Below are 21,945 nucleotides of genomic sequence, written 5' to 3' on the forward strand. Positions count from 1 at the left end.
ATTTTGAAATGTTAAGTCAATGTTTGGTTTGTGTGACATACATTCACCAGGGTTGACATTATTCTGGCTTCTGATCCAGGGTATTTCTATTCATTAGGGATCCCCATTACTCTTCCTTGGGTCCAAACACATAACAAATGTAGTTAACAGTAGTAAGAACTACAGTGAATACTGATATGGTTTGTTGCTTTCTCTCTCTAATACTAATGGCAACAAGTAAATCTATTCTTGTGTCTCATTATCTACAGTAGATTTTAAGTAGTAAAAGTTCAACTCTGGGTATTTTCTTAGCTAGAGAGAAAGCAAACACATGATTATTTCTTGGAACATTGATTTGTATCTTGTAAATAGGCAAGTTATCCGCCTTGCTTTGGGAAGGAATGCTACCCTTTGTGAGGGATTTGCTGGATAATATTTGTAGAACAAAGTGAAAGTCCACACGCCACAGTGGGGGAAATACATGTTATTCTTATTCAAATGCAAGTCATAAAATCACAGCCATTATTGAAGCTTTTACTGTCTGTGTTTTTGTTTTTCCTCTTCAACAACTCCTCCATAGAAGATTCAGCAGGGAATTCCACCTCTCCTCTCACATACCCCACCAAATGCTATGGTGGGGTGTAGACACCAGAGCAGCAACCAGGACTAGGGCTAGATGGGAGCCCATACTGACAGTGCCAGCCTGATACTATGGCTGCTTATGCCCTGAGTAGTCTGATTATGATGAATGGCAACAATCTGACGAATGCGAGCAGCCCTCGGACTGGGAGGCCTGTGCTGCATGTGCCAAACTGCTCCACCTACTACAGCCCTGGTAGCCTGATTCCTGGCTCCCCTGGGGGCTCCTTCGTCTCCCTCCCCTCTCCAGGCCCCAGCAGCCCCAGGGCCCGCTCCCCCTGCCGCCACCCTGAAACCTTGGGGGAGATCGTGGGCAACTGTGTCCGCCGGCTCAGCAACAACGGAGATGATGAGGCCCCCAACTGGGAGGTTAAGCGCACGGTGCAGCTCCTGCAGATCCACCAGGAGCTCCTGAATGTGGAGGTCAACAAAAAGGTGGGTCTGTTTGAGGCCCACATCTTGAGAGCCCCGTGCAGAACAGTCCCAGCCTCCAAGCCCAGCCAGCCTGCCGAGGTGCCTCCCCCTAACCCCCCACGGAGAGACTGCCCTCCAAGCATTTCCAAGGAGCTCCAGAACGGGAAAGGTTGTCTCTGCTTGGAGGAGGGAGTAACAGGGAACGGCAGAGTGGAAAATAACACGGCTGACCCAAATACGGAACAGGGCAGTCTGCTTGTGAACAAATCAGCAGGAACTTGGGCCCAAGCTGACAATTCAGCAGGCAGTTACTCCCCGAGTTCACTGGGGGTTGGCAGCTTCTTGGCAGGCAGCAACAGCGAGCACCCTGCGGAGTGGGCCCAGACCTGCCTGACAAAGGCAGGAGCAGAGCCAACGGAAACCCAGCCACAAGCACCCTGGGCCGGCAAGGAGGGGAGCTGCCCAAAAGTGGGGACCACCATCCCAGCCGTCATAGTCACCGACCACGGGATGGAGGCCCAGGGAGAAGGCTGTGATCCGGGCAGTGAGCCCCAGCAGAGCCCCAGGTCGTCCCGAGGCTTGAGAAAGCTGTCCTCCTCCTCAGCTTCCTCCACAGGCTTCTCCTCCTCCTGGGAGGAATCAGAGGAGGACATCTCCAGCGACCCGGATAGAGCCGAGGGACTGTCACTTGCCTTCCTCAACACCCAGCAGAGAGCTGTGAGTAACACACTTTTATTAAGGAACAAAGTTATTTATTATTTACTTTGTCACTTTACTTTGTTACTTTGTCATCAATTCATCCTCTCTTTCACATTGAATGGGTTTTGTCTTACGTTTGGTTTATTGTTCAATGGAATAGGGACTGAAGTTGATAATAAAAATGTTTAAGAAATCTTTGGAATAATTGGACAATTCTGTTTCGCCACATTTAAGAGCACGCATTTAGGGCCGACTCTCCCATCTCTAAATGAACTTTTACGTTTGTTAGAGGGCCTCTCTTCACCAAGCTCTTTGTCATACTGCGCTCTTGCAACAAACCGGTCGGCATCCTCCCTGAGGAACGGTTGACATTCTCACAAACAAAGGTACTTCTGTGTCCCGTCGTCAGCCTCAGACACTTTGACTCTGAGCTCTGTTGGACGGCCTTCAAAGAGAAGGCTTAAAGCGCTGTTTATAAATGAGGGGGCTGTGTATACATTACTGGAAGAGTTTGCTTGGCCGTGATTTCCACCTGCTCGATCGGCAATGATTCTAAACAATGCACCGCGATTTGCTATTGGTGTTATTACCAATAAATGTCTGTAGTGGTGAGTGTGTACTGATGGAGGTACTGAGACATTAATTACAATATACCTCAGAAATCGTCTGTGATAATTTGCCATCTCATAGAAACCTCCTTGGCCTGTCTACGTCTGACTCTGACTCTACGTCTGAGATGCATCACTGGTTACCGTCATGCAGCTGGAGCACACAGACACAGGACTTCAGTGGCAGACTAAAGTAGCAGGATAATGGGTCCTACATGGCATACGGGATGTGCGCCAGGTGCACAGGAGGCTGCTGAGGGGAGGACGGCTCATAATAATGTCTGGAACGGAGCGAATGAAATGGCATCAACCACATGGAAACCATACCCTGATGAAGACAGCTTGTCTGTCGAAACGTTGGATATTAGTTTATTAAATTATTGCATCTGAGCTCCTAGAGTGTGTGGCTCTCCTTTAATTGTTCAAGTGTTCTACTCCGCTAGCCAGCACCTTGCCTAAATAGGTTTGCGTTTCTTTCGCCTCTAGATTGATGTATTTGATACCATTCCACTCATTGCGCCCAAGTCATTACCACGAGCCTGTCCTCCCCCATTAAGGTGCCACCAACCTCCTGTGGCCAGGAGATCCATGTGGTGTCTTATCTGGTATAAACGCCCGAATCAAAACACTTCATTGTGCCCATCTGGCCTGGCGATAGCAAACAAAATAAATATATGAATGCAGAGCAGAGCGGCAAGGCCAAGATGGCCAAGATAGCCTTGAAGTTAAGTGGATGGAACTGCGCTGGTTTTGTGAAGGCTGTTTACACTGTAACGGATTTGCTTTGGAGAGGAATGTCTTGCTTTGATGTGTCCATGACAGCGAGGCAGCCCTCTCTCTATCATTTCTGGCCAATGTCTGAGGAAAGTGTAAGTCTCAGAAAAAGGGAAGAGGCATGTAGCAAGCTACGTGATGGCAGAACCATCACCTAGGAGACCTCTGCTTATTAATGAGAGACATTTTCTTGCACTCGATGATACACTGATCTGTAACTGATCTCTTGCAGTGAGCTCAAATAGTTGGATAATGTGTCTGGAGTGTAGACAGGAGAAATTAACTCAGCTTGAAAGGGCATATTTGGTTTTATAAAGAGGTTTATTAGATTGAATTCTACTTTATTATGTATTCATTCTACTTTACAATGTATTCATTCTACTTTACAATGTATTCATGCTACTTTACAATGTATTCATGCTACTTTACAATGTATTCATGCTACTTTACATTGTATTCATGCTACCTTACAATGTATTTATGCTACTTTACAATGTATTCATTCTACTTTACAATGTATTCATTCTACTTTACAATGTATTCATGCTACTTTACAATTAGATCAAGTTAACTGGGTGTAACTGTGTAAATAACAGGATAACTGTGTAAATAACAGGATAACTGTGTAAATAACAGGATAACTGTGTAAATAACAGGATAACTGTGTAAAAAGATCAAGAACCTCCTCTAAGACTAGGGCTACTATAGTTTTTCCAGATACATTATTTTGTTGATCTGAAATAGAAGAAGTTACCTGTATTCTCTCTTCTTGCTCATCAAGTTCATCACTGTATAGTATCTTCTCTATTCGGACAAATTCAAAAGTTTTACGTAATTGTTCCTTTGGGACAGTACTGTTGTAGTTGAACCTTGTGAATTCCCTGGAATGTCTTCGCCACTTCTCTTCCCAACTCAACAGCTTCTACCCCCAAGCCATTAGACTGCTGAACAATTAATAAAAATTGCCACCGGACAATTTACATTGACACTCCCCCTCTTGTACACTGCTGCTACTCGCTGTTTGTTTGTTACCTATGCATAGTCACTTCACCCCACCTACAAGTACAGATTACCTCAACTAGCCTGTACCCCTGCACACTAACTCGGTACCGGTGCCCCCTGTATATAGCCTCGTTATTCTAATTCTTATTGTGTTTCTTTTTATTATTACTTTTTATTTTAGTATACTTGGTAAATATTTTCTTCTTCTTGAACTGCACTGTTGGTTAAGGGCTTGTAAGTAAGCATTTCACGGTAAAGTCTACACTTGTTGTATTCGGCGCATGTGGCAAATAAAGTTTGATTTGATTTGATCAAAGTACACCGAAAGTTCCCTGGAAGAGGAATCCAGCAGGAATATGTTTGGAATCATTTTAAAAGACGCTACCATGTTACAACATCCTGATAACACACACCTTTTAGGGCTTTCTTGGCAGGATCTAATATGTTTTGCTATTAGAAAAAGAAACAGAAGCTAAGTGAGAGATGTCATCTGTCATGCACTGGTATTCTCTCTGTAGTATACGTGTGAGAGAGAGAGAGAGAGACAGGAAGACAGTGTAGAACAGTGTCCAATAGGGAAAGACAGCATATTCCACAGAAGACTAGATCATTCCTTAAGGTTTGGTTTACTTTTGATAGGGTTGATTATCTCAGAATGGAATGTCCCTGGGCAGGTATCCTTGTTTACACTCACACACTGAAAACCTCAGCTCTTCAAAACACTTCAACATGTTCTAGCATCTATCCCCTTCCTGTCCCAATCACAGAGGTGCATTTGGACAGGTTGTTTCACTCCTGTGGGAGTTTCCCTACATCTCAGGCCTATGGCTCGAGTGCCGTTCTGTAGTCAGCGTGGGTCCGGAGAGGTATACATTAGACTAAAATGATGGCAACTACGTACTACGTACTACACCAAACCTACGACATTATAACATGCCTATTCAGACAGGAGCTGTCTACTTGCCTCTGTACCAATGAGGTTTCCCAATCCCAACAACAAAAGTAAAGGAAGCGTATGATTGAAAGTGCTTCTACACCTGCATTGCTTGCTGTTTGGGGTTTTAGGCTGGGTTTCTGTACAGCACTTCGAGATATTAGCTGATGTACGAAGGGCTATATAAAATAAACTTGATTGAACGGTTCATTATATATTGGCTTATTATGACTTACTTACATTGTGGTCCTCTGTAGCTCAGTTGGTAGAGCATGGTGCTTGTAACGCCAGGATAGTGGGTTCAATTCCTGGGACCACCCATATGTAAAATGTATGCACACGTGAATGAATGTAAGTCGCTTTGGATCAAAGAGTCTGCTAAATGGCATATATTTTTACTAAACGGTCTTTATAGCTCTATTGTTTATAGCATCAAGTATTCAGGTTGCTTTTTAGAACCTGGATGCAGAACTAATCGTTTAGCCAAGTCCTTTGTCATGTGCTATTGAGCTGTAGTAGATTTTAGCATGACAACGAACACAACAGAGGAGTTTTGCTGGAGAACAAACTGATTTGCTACCAGGCTCACTAGGCCTGTATGCAGTCTTATTAGGTGGGTTCTCTTGGCTGCGGCCGGGCATAGTGACACCCGCTCGGTCGGGGTACTGAAACCATGTCACCGTGAAATCATGTCACGGTGGTGTCTCCTTTTCCTGTGCTGGCCTGTGGAGGAAAGCGCCCTGCGTGCTACAGCAAGCGACTCAGAGTAGAAGTCTAACAAGGTTCTCTGCAGTGCAGATGCAGAAGGCTTGTGGTTGCCTGTTGGAACAGACCCAATAACAAGTGCCCAGAGGAGCTGTTGTCTGCACTGTGTTGCAGGCAGGCGTTTCTCTAGCGTTGTAAAAGAGTTCTACAGTGGTGCAATAACATTAGTCATTAGTTGGACTGACTGGTGCGCTAATATTCTATTATGACGGCAAAAATACTATTACTCACATGCCAGAATACATACATATTTAAATTAAATTTTTCTCCTGGACTGTGGCCAGTTCTTTTTGTACCTGACAGATTTTCATGAATTGAAGTTCAGTTCAAGTCCAGGCAGAATCCAAATGGCCAGACTCACAAGGAAGACTCACATTGGAAACCCCATGTAGCTTTATCTGTTGTGTTAGCAGTTTGTTGTTGTTGTTGATGCTTGGGTTTTTCCTGGTCACACCAGTGTAAAGGGCTGGGTAGTCAATGAGGCTGTAGTGACTGATGACAGCCTCCTGTCTCCAACAGGAAGGATGAAGGGCGCTTATCACAACCACAAGGCTGGACATGGTGTTGTCTTGCTAAGGCTATCAGGAGGTGATGTGTTGTGGTGCCTGGGTTATTAGCAGGATAATGACACTCACTCAGGGTTTAGATGACCTCATATCCTTTGAACACACACTTTATAATGAACTTATCTCATGTGTTTTAATGAGAGAGATTGACATGTTTTGTGTTATTGTTGTTTACTCAGGACTATTTGTCTAAATTAATTTGAATGATTTTGTATCGCCATTATTCCTTTTTATTGTAGTTGGGTCAATGCAGGAGGAATAGTCAGTCTCTTATTACAGACAATATATATTTTTTGACAGATAGGCATTCCTCTGAGCTCAGTGAGAGGGACATATGAAGTGTTACCCATCACTCCCTTTTTCTATCGCAGTTTTCACTATTCACACTCAGCAGTGATGTTAACAAAATACACACGCACACACTTCTCAAACACACGCACCTTTCACACACACACACACACACACACACACACACACACACACACACACACACACACACACACACACACACACACACACACACACACACACACACACACACACACACACACACACACACACACACACACTATTTGGTCATGGTTTCAATCCAAAAGTAAACTTTCTAAACCCAAGTTAATTTAGGGGAAGGATCTTGAGGGCTCAGAAGCAATGGAAAAAGTAACACTCCTGTGGTAGCCTGTTGCCTGGGAGACCATGTGACGTCAAGCCTGCTTCAAACAGAGAGAGAGAGAGAGAGCGAGCAAGAGAGAGTAAGAGAGAGAGTGATTGTAATATTTACTTTTTATTGTTTATTTCACTTTTGTTTACCCATTTCACTTGCTTTGGCAATGTTAACATATGTTTCCCATGACAATAAAGCCCCTTGAATTGAATTGAATTGAATTGAGAGAGAGCAGGACTGCTGGAGGGAGGGAGGGAGGGACCTGCTTTCTTATGCATGAGGCAGGAAGTGTCTTTTAGTGTGTATGAGGCAGACCCTAATGCACAGCAGAGAGCTTAGGCTTGCTGGTTGCGTAGCCACGGTAGGGAAAGTACCAGTAAACTCCTAATCTGTTTGTGTTTACTAACTTCGACGTAGAAAAGGCATTTGCATTTCCAAGAGGCTTGTTGGCGGTTGTACTCAACTTTTAGAAGTGGCGATGCCTTACCAGTTCTCTATTCAGCCTGGTCTCATAGACTAGACGTAACATGGTAAACATAAATCCAGGACACTCAAATGACTTTGATATGTTACGTTTGGTATGGTTACTTGAGACATAAGCTTACTTAAGGCAAAAACAAAAAGGTTGCATGTTTAAATCTCATCACGGACAACTTTAGCATTTTAGCTAATTAGCTACTTTGCAACTACCTAGCATGTTAGCTAACCCTTCCGCTAACTCTAACCTTAACCCTTTAACTTAACTCATAACCCTAACCTTAACCCCTAACCCCTAGCCTAGCTAAGCATCAGTCACCTAGCTAACGTTAGCCACAACAAATTGGAATTTGTAACATACACTACATGACCAAAAGTATGTGGACACCTGCTCATTGAACATCTCATTCCAAAATCATGGGCATTAATATGGAGTTGGTCTCTTCTTTGCTGCTATAACAGCCTCCACTCTAGATGTTGGAACATTGTTGCGGGGACTTCCATTCAGCCACAAGAACATTAGTGAGGTCGGGCACTGGTGTTGGGCGATGAGGCCTGGCTCACAGTCGGCGTTCCAATTCATCCCAAAGGTGTTCGATGGAGTTGAGGTCAGGGCTCTGTGCAGACCAGTCAAGTTCTTCCACACCGATCTTGACAAACCATTTCTGTATGGACCTCACTTTATGCACAGGGGCATTGTGGGGCATTTCATGGAAAGTGCCTTCCCCAAACTGTTGCCATAAAATTGGAAGCATAGAATCGTCTAGAATGTCATTGTATGCTATAGAGTTAAGATTTCCCTTCACTGGAACTAAGGGGCCTAGCCAGAACCATGAAAAACAGCCCATGACCATTATTCCTCCTCCACCAAACTTTACAGTTGGCACTATGCATTGGGGCAGGTAGCGTTTTCCTGGTATCAGCCAAACTCAGATTCATCCATAGGACTGCCAGATGGTGAAGCGTGATTCATCGTTCCAGAGAACGCGTTTCCACTGCTCCAGAGTCCAATGGCAGCGAGCTTTACACCAATCCAGCCGAAGCTTGAGCATTCCGCTTCAGCACTCGGTGGTCCCATTCTGTGAGCTTGTGTAGCCTACCACTTTGCGGCTGAGCCGTTGTTGCTCCTAGATGTTTCCACTTCACAATAACAGCACTTACAGTTGACCGGGGCAGCTCTAGCAGGGCAGAAATTTGATGAACTGACTTGTTGGGAATGTGGCACCCTATGACAGTGCCACGTTGAAAGTCAATGAGCTCTTCAGTAAGTCCATTCTACTGCCAATGTTTGCCTATGGAGATTGCGGCTGAAATAGCCAAATCCACTAATTTGAAGGGGTATCCACATACTTTTGTATATATAGTGTATCATATTTATTCCAAATTCATAACATACTATACGAATTGCAATTCGTAATATATCATACGAAATTATGGACATCCACAAATTAATACATACCATACGAAACATATCATGGTAAATGGGGGAGACAGATTTATATTTACTATATTAGGTCTACCCCTGAGTCCAGGTTGATTTATTTGCAAGTTGTGTTATGAACGGATTGTGAGAACAAGGGCCTAGGTCTTGTAAGCAACTGCCACTCACTCAAAAACCTTGTGTTTAGAATTGATAAACCTGTTAGATACCCTAAGGGTAAGGTAACCCATGTATAGTTGATGCTGCCTGCCACAATGATTTACAGTGACATGCCGAGTTGAACAAATAAGCAAATAAGTAGAGAGATGCTCCTTTGGTGCTCAGTTCCTTGAAGTGGATTCATAGCAGTTGATTCACAGCCCCTACTTGACTTTTATATCTGTAAACAACCTCTTCTCTTACTACCACAGTATACTACAGGTATAGTCTACCTAGATGAATCCTACCCCTGGCCCTTGTTTACTGTGTGTCTAACTCGCACTGTTATTGAAGAAACACAAGTGATGTGCATCGAACAATTCTCATTACATAGAAAGCAAGTCATTTACCCTGTGTAGAGTGGAACAGAAGTGGGACATGGAGTCCTCTAGTCTAGTTTATTGTGTGCATGCTTTCAGTCTAGGGTTGTTATTTACAAGTTTCCACATGTCTGCCTCTCTCAGGGTATCAGCATAATAAAGACTGTAATGACAAGGTATGATTTTAGCAGAGGCCTGTTAAAGCATTTCCTTGTTGTTTATGGCCTATTGCCAGTAACTAGCATGCTATATTTCAGAGTTCCCCACAAGGCGGCCTGGCCAGCGGGTGATTTTATTTGTCCCCCCAAGTTTTGTTGGATATAAAAGACTGTAAGAACACCAGGAAATGAGCTCAATGTTTTTTTAATTGAAGATATCTGTTCCCAAGTATTGCCACACATAAATATAGTGGCATATGTGATCGTCTACTAATGTAATCAAGGTTTGAAATGATTCTGTTTTTGTGAAATACTATATCTGATTGGGATTGTTGCGGCCAATTTGCAGTGTGCAAATTATTTTTAACTATGTTCCGGCCCTCCGACCATCCGCTCAAAGAAGAATCGGCCCACTGCTGAATGTAATTGAGGACCCCTTGTCCTCCAGGACTAGGTCTGTCTGTCTGTCTGTCTGTCTGTCTGTCTGTCTGTCTGTCTGTCTGTCTGTCTGTCTGTCTGTCTGTCTGTCTGTCTGTCTGTCTGTCTGTCTGTCTGTCTGTCTGTCTGTCTGTCTGTCTGTCTGTCTGTCTGTCTGTCTGTCTGTCTGTCTGTCTGTCTGTCTGTCTGTCTGATTGCCCTCTGAATGGTTACTGTTGTGATGCTGCTGAGGGAAGACTAAAGCCCGGATGAGTTTAGATTATATTCTCAGAGGCTTTACACATAGTTATTACATTCTACAGAACCTTTAACCTGAGGATTAGAGATGAAAGTAGTTATCAGCTTTAAGTAAATGCATTCCTCATTTAGTAGAAGAGTGGTGAGAGATATACCATACAGTCATATGGCTGTACAGTAATATAATACATTTGGAGTGTTTGAAGAGTGACTAGCTGCTGCTGCCTGACACACAATGACCTACAGTGACATGCAGAGTTGAACTGCAGTAAATAAGCAGAGAGATGTTGCTTTGATGCTCTCTTCCTTGAAGTGGATTCATAGAATTAGATTCACAGCCCCTCCTTGACTTTTATATCTGTAAACAACCTCTCCTCTTACTACCACAGTATACTACAGGTTAGGGCTGGGCAACATGGCCTAAAACTCATATCTCAATGTTTTCAAACTTATGGGCGATTCACAATATATATCTCGATTTTTTCAATGTTTTTTCTAATTAAGCTTTGTTGTACAATTAAAGATCAAGAACACTGCATTTAAACAGTCAGCAATAATGTAATGAATACAGGGCTTGTGAAGTTAAACCAAGGCTGACTATATGTCTTCCACAATCATAAGACCCACTAATCATTACATTATTTTATCAGAATTGTTGTACCTGTTTTTTTGTTTTTGCAATAATCACTGATCTGGCTTTCAGGTTTGTCTATAAAAAAGCCTTTTTTTTGTCGCAAATGTAACCAGAACCATGCATAAGGCACATTCACTAATAATGTAGCAGGCATTATAGAAAATGAACACCGGTCTCATGAACAATCTCTCAAGCACAAGCCCACGTTCTAGTGAGTAGCCAGATAATATTTATATTTCAAGTTTATCCAACTTGGATCTAGGTATAATTTCACAAGCTCTGGATTCAGCTAACAAGGTAGAACAGTTGAATTGTTATGAACACACCCTTCTGTCCGTCTCCAACTGTTTGAACAGCGTGCTAGCCTGTCCACTTTGTTCAGAAGTTGAAATCAAGTGGCCTGCCTTATTTCTCATTAATGAGAACGAGTTTCCAATTCTTTATATAATTGTTTTATGCTTATTGCACATTTATAAAACACAGACTAAACAGCTACTATAACAATCTTTATTTGACTAAAATGCTGCTAGTGATACGTGGTACCGTGATGCGCGCTACAAACTGAGCATTAATTTTCCAGAATTAATGTTCATTGGTACATCTGTTTTAGTAGTGTCTGCTCTGCTCAAAATTTGAGGAGTTGAAACATAAACACAGTTCAAAAGGTTACCTTCTCCTCTATTACAGTAAAATAATGTCTCCATGTGTTTCGGTGTCCATATGACCGATTCTGTTGAACCAAACCTCAAATGCAAATAGTGAGTTTAAACCATTTGTCAGAGAGGGAAAATTATATCTCATCTTTGTTGTTCTGAGTGGTAGGGGGAGGGGCTTAGGACTTCTGTCCAAAATAAGCCCAATGCGTTTCAATGCGCTTATTTTGAACCCAAGCTTGTCGCCTGCATTCCTGCCTTTGGAACAACGACTCCCATTGTTGCGGCGGAGACATGAGAATCACATCATTATATACAGATTTCTGGTGTTAATGGGAAGGTGCAGAGCACAGATTCAGCTTCTTCGACCCTACTCTCCTCCCTTTCCGCATCCTATGACTCGCACTGTCCCCTTTCCTCTTGGTCCTCCCCTCCTGCTCCGTGGCTGAGAGACTCATTGCAGAACAGGGCTGCGGGCAACTGAGCAAAATTTTAGGAAAACTAAACTTCCGGATCCTTTCACTCCCTCCTCTCTACCTTCTGTTCCTCTGTATCTGCTGCTAAAGCCACTTTCTACCACTCTAAATTTCAAGCTTCTAGCTTGGAACTAGGAAACTGGTTTCCACCTTCTCCTCCCTCTTTAATCCTCCACCCGCTCACCCTCCCTCCTCCCTCTCTGTGGACGACTTTGCGGACTAAAAGAAAGTTGATGACATTCGCTCCTCATTCAGCCTTTTGAGTCCTTTGTTTCCACTCAAACATAACTACCCTACGCCTTGACCTCTTTCTCTCCTCTCTCTCCAGATGACATCTTGCGACTAGTGAGGTCTGGCCGCCTGACAACCTGCCCGCTCGACCTCATTCCTTCTTCCCTTCTCCAGACCATCTCTGGAGGCCTTCTCCCATTTCTCACTTCCCTCATCAACTCATCCTGACCACTGACTGCAACCCCTTTGACTTCAAAATGGCCCGAGTTGCTCCCCTCCTCAAGAAACCAACACTCGACTCATCTGACATCAAAACTATAGACCTGTATCCCTTCTTTCTTTTCTTCCATAAAACTTGAGCATTCTGTCTCTGATCAACTTTCTCATTATCTCTCAGAACGATCTTCTTGTCCCTAACCAGTCAGGCTTCAAGATGGGTCACTCAACCGAGACTGATCTTCTCTGTGTCACGGAGGCTCTCCGCACTGTCAAAGCTGACTCTCTCTCCTCTGTTCTCATCCTCCTAGATCTATCCACTGCCTTCGATACCACAAATCATCAGATCCTCCTCTCCACCCTCTCAGGGCTGGGCGTCTCAGGCTCTGCACACTCTTGGGTTGCATCCTACCTGGCAGGCCGCTCCTACCAGGTGACGTAGAGAGGATGTTTGTCTGCACCACATACTCTCACTACTGGTGTCCCCCAGGGCTTGGTTTCAAGCCCTCTCCTTTTCTCTCTATACACCAAGTCACTCGGCTTTGTCATATCCTCACATGGTCTCTCCTATCATTGCTATGCGGATGACACTTAACTACATTTCTACTTCCCGCCTTCTGACACCCAGGTGGCGACACGCATCTCTGTGTGCCTGGCAGAAATCTCAACTTGGACGTCGGCCCACGTCCACGAGCTCAACCTTGTCAAAACGGAGCTGCTCTTCCTCCCGGGAACTTCTCCATCATGATTGATAACTCCACAGTGTCACCCTTCCCGAGTGCAAAGAACTTTGGCGTGACCGTGGACAACACCCTGTAATTCTCTGCAAACATCAAAGTATTGACTTACTCCTACAGGTTCATGCTCTACAACATTTGTAGAGTATGACCCTACCTCACACAGGAAGCGGCTCAGGTCCTAATCCAGGTACTTGTCCTCTATCGCTGGAATACTGCAACTCACTGTTGGCTGGGCTCCCCGCTTGTGCCATCAAACCCCTGCAATGTATCCAAAACGCTGCATCCCGCCTGGTTTTCAACATTCCCAAGTTCTTGCATGTCACCTCGCTCCTCCACACACTCCACTGGCTTCAAGTCAAAGCTACAAGACCATGATGCTTACCTATGGAACAGGAAGAGGAACCCTACACCCCAACCCAAGCACTCTGTTCTGCCACCACAGGTCTTTTGGCCCTCCAACCCCTACGGGAGGGCAGCACCTGCTCAGCCATGTCCAAGCCCTTCTCTGTCCTGGCACTCCAATGGTGGAACCAGCTTCCCCCTGGCGACAGGACAGCAGAGTTTCTGCCCATCTTCCAAAAACATCTGAAACCCTACCTCTTCAAAAAGTATCTTTAATAATCCTCCTCACCTCAAAAAACCTGAAAACCTTTGCTCTGACACTAATGAACTTTCTATGCCTGTGATATGTGGTTGTCCCACCTAGCTATCTTAAGATGAATGCACTAACTGTAAGTAACTCTGGATAAGATTGTCTGCTATATAAAAATAATAATGAATAAAAGTCAAATGTAAATGACTAAATGGACCTCATCTTTGCTCAGATAAAGGTCAGACAGACAGATTTTGTTGGTCAGTGGAATTTGTATACTTATCTTCATAAGATCTCTCTTTTTTTGTCACTTGATACATTTTCTGTCGCAGATGTGGAAAATACTGTCGCCACTAACGAGCCCCTACCACTTTCCTATCTCTCTTAGAGAGGTTCCTTTAGAGGGGTTAAAAACCACTTCCTCTCTGTGCTCGGCGCCGTGCTCAGTGGAAACTTTAACAACACCAATGAGGTGGAGGAGTCACTGTAGAACAGCGGCATCCCTTTCCTCCTGTTCAATATAGAACGCTGCCTGGGTCTCTATAGCAGAACAATAGCACGATGCAATGAGGTTGCGCGCTCTCCCCACGATACAGAGCTGCCTCTTCCAGTCCCCAACTAACAAACGTGGCGGTGCTATTAATAGTGTGCATGTAGAATGGCTGGAATGGAGAAAGAGGGATGGATGGATAGATGGTGAGGGGTAGAGAAAGAGAGAGGTCTTCTGGTCCATGGCTGTCCTGAAAAGAGTGGCTGAACATTCACACCCATTCTGTCAGGGCCCCTGTATACACTGGATGCCAAAACGTTGGTTCATTCAACTTCAAATTAATATCAGGGAGTATAATAGAGTTTATGACTTAAACATATGTGGGGACATGTAGACTATGTTGAGGAATAATGGTTTCACGAATCTCAACCCACCATGGCTGAGACTTATTTACAGTAGGATAGAACAGTCATACAGGATTAGGGGGAGAAGGGAGGATCTGTGGGCCTATTAGGATGGATGAAGACTGTGGAACACTTGTTCAGAGGTTATACTGAGCGTCTGCCCCCAGCCTCTGCCCTGCTGTGTTGCTTGTTTTGGTATGGTCTATCTAACTATTTACCTCCAGCACTGGCCATGTGATTCTCATCACTGTGCCAGACCATTAGATGACTGTGACTGATGCACTGAGGAGCACTTCATATCCCAATTAAGGTGGTAATATCCCATGAGCTTGACTACAAATCACCCGTTCTCGCTCTGCTCTGAGGATTTGAGTTAGGAAAACACACTGCACATGGAGGTGTTTTGAACCTCAACGTCTTCGTCAACAGTCACTGAACAAAATGAACAGAAAAATCCCATCTATTATCGCTTGAACAAAATGAATGCTGCCTGCCTGCCTCCCTGCCTGCTTTGCTAGGATACAATGGCAGCTTGCTTACCTCTATTCATGCCTGACACTAGGTGAGTGATTGCTGCAGCACGGGGGAGACGGTAGTAGGAAAGTATTGTGGTTTCACGTGGTGCTAGCTGTGCTGTACTGAAAACTCAACAGAAGCTGATATGTCTTCATACCTACAGTTGAAGTCAGAAGTTTACATACACCTTAGCCATCCAAGTACATTTAAACTCAGTTTTTCACAATTCCTGACATTTAATCCTAGTAAAAAAAATCCCTGTTTTAGGTCAATTAGGATCACCACTTTATTCTAAGAATGTGATATGTCAGAATAATAGTAGAGAGAATGATTTATTTCAGCTTTTATTTCTTTCATCACATTCCCTGTGGGTCAGAAGTTTACATACACTCAATTAGTATTTGGTAGCATTGCCTTTAAATTGTTTAACTTGGGTCAAACATTTCGGGTAGCCTTCCACAAGCTCCCCACAATAAATTGGGTGAATTTTGGCCCATTCCTCCTGACAGAGCTGGTGTAACTGAGTCAGGTTTGTAAGGCCTCCTTGCTCGCACATGCTTTTTCAGTTCTGCCCACACATTTTCTATAGGATTGAGGTCAGGGCTTTGTGATGGCCACTCCAATACCTTGACTTTGTTGTCCTTTTGCCACAACTTTGGAAGTATGCTTAGGGTAATTGTTCATTTGGAAGACCCATTTGCGACCAAGCTTTAACTTCCTGACTGATGTCTTGAGATGTTGCTTCAATATATCCAGATAATTTTCCTGGCATCTATTTTGTGAAGTCCAGTCCCTCCTGCAGCAAAGCACCCCCACAACATGATGCTGCCACCCCCGTGCTTCACGGTTAGGATGATGTTCTTCGGCTTGCAAGCCTCCCCCTTTTTCCCTCAAAAACTAAACGATGGTCATTATGGACAAACAGTTCTATTTTTGTTTCATCAGACCAGAGGACATTTCTCCAAAAAGTACGATCTTTGTCCCCATGTGCAGTTGCTAACCGTAGTCTGGCTTTTTTATGGCGGTTTTGGAGCAGTGGCTTCTTCCTTGCTGAGCGGCCTTTCAGGTTATGTCGATGTAGGACTCGTTTTATTGTGGATATAGATACTTTTATACCTGTTTCCTCCAGCTTCTTCACAAGGTCCTTTGCTGTTGTTCTGGGATTGATTTGCACTTTTCGCACCAAAGTACATTCATCTAGGAGACAGAAAGTGTCTCCTTCCTCAGCGGTATGACGGCTGCATGATCCCATGGTGTTTATACTTGCGTACTATTGTTTGTACAGATGAACGTGGTACCTTCAGGCGTTTGGAAATTGCTGCCAAGGATGAACCAGACTTGTGGAGGTCTACACATTTTTTTCTGAGGTTTTGGCTGATTTGTTTAGATTTTCCCATGATTTCAAGCATAGAGGCAAAGAGTTTGAAGGTAGGCCTTGAAATACATCCACAGGTACACCTCCAATTGACTCATATGATGTCAATTAGCCTATCAGAAGCTTCTAAAGCCATGACATTGTTTTCTGGAATTTTCCAAGCTGTTTAAAGGCACAGTCAACATAGTAATTGTGATACAGTGAGTTATAAGTGAAATAGTCTGTCTGTAAACAATTGTTGGAAAAATTACTTGTCATGCACAAAGTAGATGTCCTAACCGACTTGCCAAAACTATAGTTTGTTAACAAGTCATTTTTGGAGTGCTTGAAAATAAGTTTAATGACTCTAACCTAACTGTATGTAAACTTCTGACTTCAACTGCATTATCTGAATGTGAAGTCGGCTCGACTATTTGTCCTGTCTGTGTGGCTTGCGTTTAAATGTATAGATATATTGCCTTTAATTTTTTCTTATTTTGTTGTGTTACAAAGTGCAGTTAAAATTGATTTAATTGTAATTTTTTGTCAACGATCTACACAAAATACTCTGTAATGTCAAAGTGAAATAGAAATATTTTAATATTTGTAAAAAAATAAAAATAAGAAAAATGAAACATTAATATATATTGATTAGATAAGTTTTCAACCCTCTGAGTCAGTACATGTTAGAATCACCTTTGGCAGTCTATCTGGGTAAGTCTCTAAGAGCTTTTCACACCTGAATTGTACAATATTTGCATTATTTATTTTTTAATTCTTCAAGCTCTGTCAAGTTGGTTGTTGATCATCGTTAGACAGCCATTTCAAGTCTTGCCATTGATTTTCTAACTGATTTAGGTAAAACATGTAAATAGGCCACTCAAAAACATTCAATGTCATCTTGGTAAGCAACTCCAGTGTATATTTAGTCTTGTGTTTTAGGTTATTGTTCTGCTGAAAAGTAAATTAGTCTCCCAGTGTCTGTTGGAAAAAAGTCTCAACCAGGTTTTCCTCTAGAATTTTGCCTGTGTTTAGCTCTATTACGTTTATTTTTATTATAAAAAACTCCCAAGTCCTTACCGATGACAAGCATACCCATAAAATGATGCAGCCACCACCATGCTTGAAGATATGAAGAGTGGTACTCAGTGATGTGTTGTCTTGTATTTTCCCCAAACATAACACTTTGTATTCAAGGTCATTATTTTGCCAAATTTTTTGCAGTTTTACTTTGTGTCTTATTGCAAACAGGATGCATGTTTTGGAATATTTTTATTCTGTACAGGCTTCCTTCTTTTCACTCTGTCAATTACAATAGGTTAGTATTGTGGAGTAACTGCCATGTTTTTGATCCTTCCTCAGTTTTATCCTATTACAGCCATTAAATACTTATTGACTGAAGACATTTCAGCTTTCATTTTTAATTGATTTGTAAAAATGTTATTCAAATTTTGAATTTGAAAAAACATAATTCAACTTTGACATTATGGGGTATTATGTGTAGGCCAGTGACAAAAAAATCTAAATTTAACCTTTTACTGCAGTGGGCTAAATCATGGTCACACAGTGTGTTTCTTGGTTGTCTTAAACAAATGTACTTTGAAACCAAAGTATACACTTCACAGACATGGTTATGGGCTTAAAGAAAAAAAGACACCTGACCGTGTCAGATATAGTGTTGAAATGTATTCAATTTTGAGTTGGCTTCCCAATATTACACTTTATATACATCATAGAAGACTGAAATATAACAAAATCGTTTGACATAGAAACAACAGATATTCTGCTGTTAAAAAAATAAAAAAGTGTATTAATTGTGAAATTATATATACAGTACCAGTCAAAAGTTTGGACACACCTGATCAAGTATTGCTACGCATAGATATAGTGGCATATGTGATCGTCTACTAATGTAATCAAGGTTTGAAATTATTTTGTTTTTGTGAAATACTATATCTGATTGGGATTGTTGCAGTCAATTTGCAGTGTACAAATTATTTTAAACTATGTGTCGGCCCTCCGACCATCCGCTCAAAGAAGAATCGGCCCACTGCTGAATGTAATTGAGGACCCCTTGTCCTCCAGGACTAGGTCTGTCTGTCTGTCTTCCTGTCTGATTGCCCTCTGAATGGTTACTGTTGTGATGCTGCTGAGGGAAGACTAAAGCTTGGAAGAATTGACATCATATTCTCAGAGGCTTTACACATACAGTACCAGTCAAAAGTTTGGACACACCTACTCATTCCAAGGTTTTTCTCTATTTAAAAAAAATTCTACATTGTAGAATAATGGTGAAGACATCAACACTATGAAATAACACATATGGAATCATGTAGTAACCAAAAAAGTGTTAAACAAATCAAAATATATTTTATATACCCTTTGCTTTGATGACAGCTTTGCACACTCTAGGCAAAAAAGAAAAACCTTTGAATGAGTAGGTGTATCCAAACTTTTGACTGGTACTATATAACAATAAAAAAGTCAAGTTTCTAACATTCCACCCATTTGACTGCAGGAAAGGGCTCCTCCATTTTAACACAACAACATGTGGAAAAAGTCAACGAGTGTGAATACTTTCTGAAGGCCCTGTATGTGCTGTATATGCTACTGTCATCATAATTGCCACAAACAGGTACAGACAAACTTGGGCTCATCAAATCATTCAAAACACATCACCTGGAGCCAAGATCTGGATGTCAATGATGTGTGTAACATTTCAGATTTTTAAGAGCACAAAGCAGGTTGAGAAAATCTGGAGAATAAATGCTTAAGAGAGTTACAAATGAGTTTAAGGCTCATTTGCCCATAACCTCAATATTGAACTAACTTAGTTTGATTATGGCCAATGGCCACAATTGTCATAGATACCCAATGACGTAGTCTCAACTCATCTCAATACCTGGTGTTTGGCCTGGTATGATCTTTTGTCTTTAACTTAACAAATCTATTCAACCTCTGTAGAATTTAGTAGACTAACTTGCATATGTAAAACAGCCTCAATAACCTAATTGAAACTGATGGATACAGCAGAAACAACTCCTCAATAGTATAGTCATGCAAATCTGTCTCTGAGTCTGGATGCAAGTACCTGACCATTTTCAGCTCTGCCAATGACAGAGTGGCCTTTAACGTCTATGTGTGAACACAATGGTTCATTATGCACGACAAATACTATACAACTGCATAGGTAACAGCTATAAGTATTCCATCAAGGATTATGTTACTAGAAAGTAAACAATGACTAGATTTCACTTGAATGGATAGTACTGTCAGTTTTTCCCTCGAAACACTTCTCTCCAGTGCTTGGCATGGCTGCTGAGTAGGAATAATGACAGGTATATTATGTGCTTCCTAACTTTGATGGAAGTGGAGAGAATTATTGAGTCCAGAGAGGAGCAGCAGAACTGGGGGAATCCATCATCCCAGGAATACAGGAAAAGGAAGTCTCACTGGGACAAATCACCCCAAATACGTCACACCACTGGAGTGACCTCAGATCCTCTCTGAACACAACCCCAGAGAATCCTCAGGAAATGAGCTTATGTAAATAACCTACAGTGCATTCGGAAAGTATTCAGACCCCTTGACTTTTGTCACATTTATTACGTTACAGCCTTTTTCTAAAATGGATTAAGTAAAAAAATGTCCTCATCAATCTACACACAAAACCCCATAATGACAAAGTGAAAACAGGTTTTTAGACATTTTTGCAAATGTATTACAAATAACAGAAATATCTTATTTACATAAGTATACAAACCCTTTGCTATGAGACTCGAAATTGAGCTCAGGTACATGTTTCCATTGATCATCCTTGAGAAGTTTCTACAACTTGATTGGAGTCCACCTGTGGGAAATTCAAATGATTGGACATGATTTGGAAAGCCACACGCCTGTCTATATAAGGTCCTACAGTTGACAGTGCATGTCAGAGCAAAAACCAAGCCATGAGGTCGAAGGAATTGTCCATAGATTTCTGAGACAGGATTGTGTCGAGGCACAGATCTGGGGAAGGGTACCAAAACATGTCTGCAACATTGAAGTTCCCTAAGAACACAGTGGCCTCCATCATTCTTAAATGGAAGAAGTTTGGAACCACCAAGAATATTCTAAATTGAGCAATTGTGGGAGAAGGGCCTTGGTCTGGGAGGTGAACAAGAACCCGATGGTCACTCTGACAGAGCTCCAGAGTTCCTCTGTGGAGATGGGAGAACCTTCCCGAAGGACAACCATCTCTGCAGAACTCCACCAATCAGGCCATTATGGTGGAGTGGCCAGACCGAAGCCACTTCTCAGTAAAAGGCACATGATAGCCCACTTGGAGTTTGCCAAAAGACACGTAAAGGACTCTCAGACCATGAGAAACAAGATTCTCTGGTCTGATGAAACCAAGATTGAACTCTTTGGCCTGAATGCCAAGCGTCACGTCTAGAGGAAACCTGGCACCATCCCTACCAGGGGATGATAGGGATGAATGTCCTTGAGTGGCCCAGCCAGAGCCCGGACTTGAACCTGATCAAACATCTCTGGAGAGAACCTGAAAATAGCTGTGCACGATGCTCCCCATCCAACCTGACAGAGCTTGAGAGGATCTGCAGAGAAGAATGGGAGAAACTTCCCAAATACAGGTGTGCCAAGCTTGTAGCGTCATACCCAAGAAGACTTGAGGCTTTATTCGCTGCCAAAGGTGCTTCAACAAGGTACTGAGTAAAGGGTCTGAATACTTATGTAAACGTGATATTGAAGTTTAGATTTTTTTTTAAATTTACAAACATTTCTAAAAACCTGTTTTTGCTTTGTCAATATGGGGCTTTGTGTGTAGATTGATGAGGGAAAAATACTATTTAATCCATTTTAGAATACGGCTGTAACTCCACTTTACACAGTTGTGTAAAGTTGGCTGGATGTCCTTTCAGTGTTGGACCATTCTTGATACACACGGGAAACTGTTGAGTGTGAAAAACCCAGCAGCATTGCAGTTCTTGACACACTCAAATCGGTGTGCCAGGTACCTACTCCCATACCCCATTCAAAGGCACTTTTGTCTTTTGTCTTGCCCATTCACACTCTGAATGGCACAAATAAGAAATCCATTTCCCAATTGTTTCAATGCTTAAAAACCCTTCTTTAACCTGTCTCCTGCCCTTCATCTACACTGATTGAAGTGGATTTATCAAGGACATCAATAAGGGATCATAGCTTTCACCTGGATTCACCTGGTCAGTCTATGTCATGGAAAGAGCATGTTTTGTACACGTGGTATATTCTAGTACTTTAGTTAGCCAATAGTCACACACTGAATCTTGATTCTAAAAGTAAACCA

General features: G+C 42.4%; 1 protein-coding gene across 1 annotated transcript in view; it reads left to right on the forward strand.

Moving 5' to 3' along the window:
- The window catches only part of LOC120024342 (inositol-trisphosphate 3-kinase B-like), a 49,511-nt gene that overhangs the window by 2,462 nt on the left and 25,104 nt on the right, over window positions 1-21,945 (forward strand). The window contains exon 2 of the mRNA XM_038968563.1: window positions 560-1,749. Within this exon, the coding sequence (XP_038824491.1) occupies window positions 691-1,749 (1,059 nt within the window). The 5' untranslated portion in view covers window positions 560-690. The remainder of the gene's footprint in view (window positions 1-559; window positions 1,750-21,945) is intronic.

The sequence above is a fragment of the Salvelinus namaycush genome, chromosome 29 (genome assembly GCF_016432855.1).
Source record: "Salvelinus namaycush isolate Seneca chromosome 29, SaNama_1.0, whole genome shotgun sequence".
Lineage (NCBI taxonomy): Eukaryota > Metazoa > Chordata > Actinopteri > Salmoniformes > Salmonidae > Salvelinus > Salvelinus namaycush.